The sequence below is a fragment of the Cryptotermes secundus genome, unplaced genomic scaffold (assembly GCF_002891405.2).
Source record: "Cryptotermes secundus unplaced genomic scaffold, Csec_1.0 scaffold47, whole genome shotgun sequence".
Taxonomy (NCBI): Eukaryota; Metazoa; Arthropoda; class Insecta; order Blattodea; family Kalotermitidae; genus Cryptotermes; species Cryptotermes secundus.
The window spans coordinates 1,576,169-1,583,562 of NW_019721002.1; the positions used below are offsets into that span (position 1 = coordinate 1,576,169).

Here is a 7,394-nt window from a genome sequence, read left to right on the forward strand (position 1 = left end):
CCTCACATAGAATTGTTCCTTTTTAATTATTGCTGTCTTCCAGTACCTGGCTGAAGCATATTATTTTCATCATCGCATAGGTCTCTTTCCTTTAATTTTTAGTTCTAATTCCATTCTTATCCTTGTTTCTTATATTCAACATATTCAGTGAGCTACAGAAAGCATAGTCCCATAGCATCTGATATATAATGAAGTGTAATGTTTTTTTATACAGAGATTTAATGTGGCCATCACAAGAGCCCGTTCACTGCTGATCATTGTGGGAAACCCACATATCCTGGAAGCTGATGAACGCTGGAGACACCTTATAAATTTCTGTTGCAAGCTTAACTCATACCGGGGGTGCAGGTACAGTCCTCGTGAGGATGAGTGGGTGCAACAAATAGTAGAGAGATTTGAGAAGTTAAATAAAGACTAAAGGGTGCATTTGTTGATGCTTCACTGTGTGTCTTACATATAAAACATTATGGGTTCAGTCTTTCTGATTGGTTTATTTCATATGTGCAGTGCAGTCACAACGTAGTTATATTTATGCTGTGTTTATTGTTTCAGATCAGTGATATATAAATGTGTTCATTCTTTATCAAATCAAAACATAGTTGTGAGTCTGTATTTCTCCTGAAACCTGTAAGCATGCCTGTGACTTTGTACCTTGTCCTCTCTGAAGGCAGCAGAGCCAGATTAAGATTTCACAGGGTTGTAAGCTGTGATAAAAATGTGGCTACTGTATTTTTTTAAATAGTATAAAAATTATTAATAAATATTGAAGGTTGTTTCTAAATAACTATGTGGGCAGACTTTTACACAATGGATTGTAACTTAACAAAAATATTAAAAATGTTGTATTTTGTTAAAAAATTACTATGAAATGTTGCTTTAGATGTGGATACTTGTGGGCAAGTGTATGTGGAACTGCACAAAGAGTTTGCTTGGAACAGTCACGCATTTGAACTATAAGGAATGATGCCACATCCGCATTTGTTTTTGATTCTCAGAGGTATTACTGCATGTGCTGTTTGCATCATTCAAATCTGATAAGATAATAAGCTGTTTCATATCTTTTGAGTTTTACAGGAAAATGGTGTGTCATCCTGTTAGGTAATTTTATTTTCTTAGTATTTGGAGGACCCACAAATTGCAAGGTCTTAAGCTGTAACCTGTCTGGCTTCTATGTAAATCTGGAATGGGGGAGGCTTGTAAGTTAAGCATCAGTTTCTGTAATTACCAACAGTTGTTATGAGTCACATGTCACATTCTTAAAAACTTGGGTTAGGCTACCATAGCTTTGATTTATTATGGTCATACAGTTTTTGAAACCAAGGTCAGCAAGTCCCATTGTGTAGATACAAAAATCTAAGAAGTAGCAGGACTTAAAAATATTGAAGTTGTAAACTCTGTCTTTGCATTGGTATTTTCATAAAATTTAGATGCGTTTTTGGAAGAAATCATAAGCTCTGCAGTTCAAAATTTGGTACACGTGTAATTGAGGGGTCACTTTATCTGCTGCCCCACCCCCTCTTTTACAGTAATTTACTCGTAAAATATTTTCAGTAAGTTTTCTAAAACGTACATTTTAAAAACTGTCTTTGAGAAAAGAAGTTGTCTACCCTTTGATAGCTATTTTAAGGATTATGTGTTTTCTGTTGTTTCCAAAGAAAGACTATAATCTGTGTGACAGTACATACATTTCAGAGGGTGGGAATTCACATGTTTTGCGTTTTTTGAAGGGGGAGATAATGCCTGGTTATTTCAGATTTTGAAGAATGTTTGGGTTTCAAAATCCACAGTCAGATTATTGGTGTGACGTCTAGTCATACATGTTTTTACCATGAATTGGAGCAAGAAGTAGATACAGCATTTGTGCTTTCCATTCACTGTGAAATAAATATATGAAAAGAGACTAAACGCTTTGTTGTTTATAGCAAGTGTCACGTAACTGAACAAGGCCAAGAGTAACCTCGAATGCACAGAAGAAAAATTTCAGACAGGGGGTGGGTTGGTGAAAGTGGAAGAACAATTGTTAAGAAACTCCTCCCGCCACAAGCTATGCCCGGGATTTGACTAGGAATGCGGGGCCTTGTTCGAAGTTACGCGACACTGTCTATAATGCAGGAGTGATGCCAGCAGCAATTTTAGTGCAATATGTATTATATACTAGAAGTGATTCCTAAACTAGTCTGTATATTGGCAGATTTGTTTAGGTTGAGGTTGTTGTGAGGTTTGAAATTATGAGAACTGTAACGGGCTAAGCAGATGACTTTTCATATATTATTCTATTAGGCGGTGAGTTGTGTTCTATGAGGAGGTACTGTATTTACGTGAATATAAGCCTCGCTGTGTTAATAAAATTGATGCTTTTAAAATCAGTGTGTGACTTATAAGTGGTTCATTAAAAAAAAAGTCATTGGATTGTGTGGATCTGATGAAGGTACACTGTTCATTGTTATGACCAAAAGATAATGTGTAGTTTTTATTAAAGTATATGTTGATTTTAAGTCAGTTTGAATCAGTGTTACAAATTAGTGCCGTCCTAATGGAAAAGCGTCAAGCCTCATTTTCTGATGTTATCAAATTCTGTCGTCAACCATAAAAATTAAATTAACATGTTTTAAGTAAATGTAACTGCGTGAGCAGTATGAAACTCTCAGCTGTTAAGATTGTTGCATTTAGTGATTATATAAGTGCATAAAAATATTTCTTCATTCATTTCAAAACCACATAATCTTGGCAGTCCAGCTTATATTCAGGCAAATAGAGTATGCCCTTCATTTATAGTCTTTTTCGAATTGTTCTTCTACCTTTAGACCTTCCCTAATATTCTAATTCTGTATTTAGTCATCTGTTTGTTTCTTAATGTTCCATAGAAACCTGGTTCACCCAGTGCCAATTCTGGTTTTTCCTTTCCTTATATCTGTACCACTCTTCCATTCTTGGCTTGGTCCTCTGCTCTGAAGATAGGGCCAGCGGGTTCCTCTGAAACATTATACTAGACCATATGACTTCACATTCCAGAAGACTGTGAGCTTTACAGTTGCTTCCATGGCAGTGTCAGATATTACATTTGTTCACAGAGTTCCTTGCATTATTATTTTGCACATTAGTATCTCCTCAGGCAGTTGTCATGACTGAATCTGTAGTGCAGCTGAGACATGGCAGTACATTCTAACCCTGAAATTAGTACACAGTTATTTTATATGAATTTGTTTGTAGTAAGTGCAGTATTGTGTGTGTTATCTGTGAGAAGAAATGTTTTAATGATCTTGTGTCCAAATTAATTAAGAAATACAAGAAATGTTTAATTGATCATCAGATCATTTGGGGGATATTAAATCACTTGACAATAAGGTCACTTTTTGATACACTTGAATGTATAAGGGGTAGGCCTTTTCGGCCCACGACCTACAGTGGTCTATTGTGCTTTTTTGATACACTTTTTTGTTGTTACACAGTATTATTTTACATTTCACATTTTTATGTACGTGTATATCTAAATGGTTTGTATCAATAAAACAGTTTATGGTAAAAACAGATTTATATGTAAGACCTTCTGCTTGCCAGCCTGACTACTAATCCATCTCCTTATTCACTATAACAATTATGACCTCTTGCTGTTGCTACTGACATTGAAACCTCGATGTAAATATTTTTTAGTGGAGGATGGAATCGGTGGATTTGAACACGAAGTGGAGGAAATTTAACAAGGATTATTGACTTTAGATAACTGAAACTTAAATTTAAATGGGGGTAGACCTTGAATTGATGAAAATTAAAATGTGGGTTCTACTGTGTTTATTATAACCTGTGAACCAAATAAATTCTGCAACTTTATGGCTTGTTTTGATTTACAATTAATTTCTGAAGCTATGAATCTTAACAGAATAAAGATTATCTGCCATTTCAAAACAGCAGTTACCACAGACCAAAAGTTTGTATGCTTAGCAAAGTTCAGAGGTGTTGGGTACAAAAATGCATTATACTCAGTGTTCAGCATGGTAAAGATATAACGAGTAACAAAAGGCCAGAGTAGATGTATATACAAGATTATGATATATGCAGCACAGTTAACTACATCAGGGATCTGAACGACTACATAGTTTAAATGATATGGCTTCTTTAGTTCTGTAATGTGACATTCTAAAATTTAGTAATCTGTGATACACTCAGTTAATTGATGAATGCTCTCTGGTTAACATAATCATCTTCATGTACCTATCGTGGTTTGCATCCCGCTCTTATGACTCCGACAACAGTTAATAACAACTGATATTCTACGGAAATGAACGAAATTTATCATCAATTTAAAATATGTTCCTGCCTTTTAACACCGATTTTCGTATTACGTCAGACGCAGTGAAGAGCTGCGCGTGTTCCTTATTGATCGATTTTGACAACATCGACGACCTCGACGACCCTCGACGACATTGACGTTTGTGGATCGGATCAGTTCGGAACGGTTCGGATTTCGGTGGCACCCGACAAGCCCGACAAGATGGGGGCACGGAGATGAGTAATGAAGTTGTTATGTGGTCGAGTGGGTCAATGTGAAATTACATGACTACGTAAATTGAATAATGGGTGATTCATTAGAAGGAGGAACTGGAGATAGCCCTGCAGTGGCCGAAAGTGTTGCAATTGTCGAATACTGTACGTTTGCTACTTACTTGAAAAAGGCCGTTACTATTCTGCTGCCAGAGGATGAGGATATAATTTCTCCAGCATTAACTGCAGCATTAAGTGATCGCAGTAATCAGGATTGCATACAGAAATTTTTAAGCGATCCGCAAGTTTCGTGCTTGCTTATACAGCGTGCATCATCAAAAGGTTGGTTGTAAATTGATACGACTGAAGAAAATTAAATGGAACATTGACCCTTAACCTTGTAAGGTACTGAAGTGCTACCTGTGAATGACATAATTAAAGATGGCTGATATGCTTGTACCTGTTCATTTGCTGTCCAATAATAACTGATAGAGCAGAGCCCTTCTTGAGAAGCTAGTAGAATGTTGGGTGACTAATAAATTAGCTTGCATTCTGACACCCAGTATGTTTAAGATTTATTTTATAATTTTCCCATTAGTGCCTAAGTTTCTTCGCTTCAGGTTATCCAGTCGAAAATGTTATCTTTCCCATGTATGTTATGTGCCCCACCCAGGTCATCTTCCTTGATCACTCTAATTGTATCTAGTTAAGATTGCAGATTATGAAGCAGCTCAGTATGCAGTTTTTTTAGTTCTGTCACTTCCCCACTTCAGTCCAATTGTTTTCGACAGCATCATGTTCACATAGACCCTCAGTGAATGATGTGAGAGTCGAGTTTCACACCCATACCAAACGATTAAAATTGTTTGATTTCATCAAGAATATGGAGGTTAGTCCTCCTGGGATGTGATTCCATGTAGTCAGGCAGAAAGTTTCCAAGACACCAAGTAAAACTGTACAGACTGTGATGTTCTGAAAGTGTTGGTATCTGCCCACATAACTACACATTTTCATAACCCAGAAGACCACAATGCTGCTGTGAAAATTTCATGATATGTATAGAAAATTGTACTTTAGTATGTATTTTAATATTTGCATTTTTAGGTAGCAGACTGGAAAACAAAAACAGGAAAGAAAATTCTGAACTAAATGGTAGCAGGCATTCACCACATTAATATGCTCTGATTTTTTTTTGTTTAAATTTAATTTGATTAATACTGTTGTTTGCAAATATCTGAACTTTAGGACGCCTTTTCAAACCGATTGTCTGAATCAGCTTTGCCTTTGTTGTTATGCATCTTCAGAGTTGCATAAATTATAAGGTTGTGTTTGTGTGTGTGTGTGTGTGTGTGTATATGAGAGTTCACTCTTCTGCCCAGAATACTGAGTTAGCATGTTCATCCAAAGTTATGTTGGTGCTTTTCCATCCAACTTGCATGATGTCACGTCCCAGATGATTACTAGCTTAAAATATTTAGTGTAAATATGTGGTCAGACTCATGTTACGTAACCTTCCATGGAAAGGCATCCCTTGTTATCAGTGAGTGAAACATAGGTTCTTCCTCCCTCCCTCAAGTTAAAGGAGCAAATAATTTTGAATTTGAGGTTTTCATGAAAGAGACCAGTAGGAAGACCTAGATTTAGATAGAAGGATAATATTAAGTTGGATCTTAGATAAATGGAATGGGGTGGTATGGACTGGATTAATCTGGCTGAGGATAGGGACCAGTGTGGGACTCTTGTGAACATAGTAATGAACCTTCATGCTCCATAGAATGTTTGGAAATTCTTGAGTGGCTGAAGGGCTCATCTTTATGGAGTTAGTGAATTAGTTGAGGTTCTCACAGTGGTTGCTACAAAGAGTATAGCCCTCTTAGTTGTAATGCCATGTACTTTGGAAAAGCCCACCATTTTGGAGCAGCATACCACTCCCATCTCTATCGTCAGCCAAGAAGCAGGGCTGTGCTATTTCTACATTGTATGTGCAGTAATCAGACTGAAGAGTACTGTCTTTTCAGATGTGACACTGTAGTTCAGTAGTTCACTGACATTCCTGCTTGCTACCTGCATTGTGCTGGTTTCTTGCTTGGATTTCACTTAAAGCATGAAAATGGAGGTGGAGTCTTCCTCCAAAATAGCAGGGTTTTCTGAGACTACATGACATTACAACCCAGGACTGTATGTACTCTTCAGAAAATTATTTGCATTTGGTTTAGGCTGGGCAAATTCATTCCGTATATGAGAAATCCATAACTTGAACCGTATTACAAAGAACTGTATTTCACGGGAACTGTAAAGGTTATAGTTCTACTGTAAATATTATCCATTGCAGATGAAGACGGTGACCAGTCTGCTGAAGGAGAGGAGGAGAAAGATGCTGTTACATACTGTGTCTCAAATGAAGTTCATTTCACAAATCCGAAGATGTCCAGGTACAGTTGGAGCAATTTTGTAGATCTGAGGAAAGATGTAATGTAAAAAGATAAACGGGGCATGCGGTAGAATAGTTGGTTGAGGGGCTATGCTACAAGCCGGAAGGTCACAGGTTTAAGTCCCAATGAAGTCATTGGATTTTTTTCAGTTGATCTAATCCTTCCAGCCACACTATGGCCGTGGGGTTCACTCAGCCCCTAACAGAAATGAGTACCAGGAATTAATTAAATAAGTTTCCTGGGGACTAAAGCGCGGCCGGTGTGTAAGGCTGACAACCTTACCGCCATCTTTGAGCCGATTGTCTAGATAATGTTGGATCCTCAACGTCTCACAACCCTATGGGCCTTCACGGCATGTTACAGGGATAGCTTTACTTTTTTATCCATGTAACAGGCTGTGAAGGCCCATAGGGTTGAGATAGTTGGCTCACAGATGGCGGCTAGGTTGTCAGTCTTACGTGCCAGCCGCTTTCCCCCCCCCCC

At 37.5% G+C, this 7,394-nt stretch overlaps 2 protein-coding genes across 15 annotated transcripts in view; both read left to right on the top strand.

Annotated features, from left to right (window-relative positions):
• LOC111873956 (putative helicase mov-10-B.1) overlaps positions 1–3,524 on the top strand; it is a 37,621-nt gene extending 34,097 nt beyond the window's left edge. For all 7 annotated transcript variants that reach the window (XM_023869074.2, XM_023869079.2, XM_033755428.1 and 4 more), the window contains one exon: positions 215–3,524. In XM_023869074.2, coding sequence (XP_023724842.1) covers positions 215–418 — 204 coding nt within the window. In that variant the 3' untranslated portion in view covers positions 419–3,524. The remainder of the gene's footprint in view (positions 1–214) is intronic.
• Positions 3,525–4,449: 925 nt separating this feature from the next.
• LOC111874028 (dynein heavy chain, cytoplasmic) overlaps positions 4,450–7,394 on the top strand; it is a 112,713-nt gene continuing 109,768 nt past the window's right edge. For 4 of the 8 annotated variants that reach the window (XM_023869163.2, XM_023869180.2, XM_023869208.2 and 1 more), the window contains exons 1-2: positions 4,450–4,821; positions 6,812–6,911. In XM_023869163.2, the coding sequence (XP_023724931.1) occupies positions 4,572–4,821; positions 6,812–6,911 (350 nt within the window). In that variant the 5' untranslated portion in view covers positions 4,450–4,571. The remainder of the gene's footprint in view (positions 4,822–6,811; positions 6,912–7,394) is intronic. The other 4 variants (XM_023869154.2, XM_023869171.2, XM_023869189.2 and 1 more) reach the window with 1 other exon arrangement.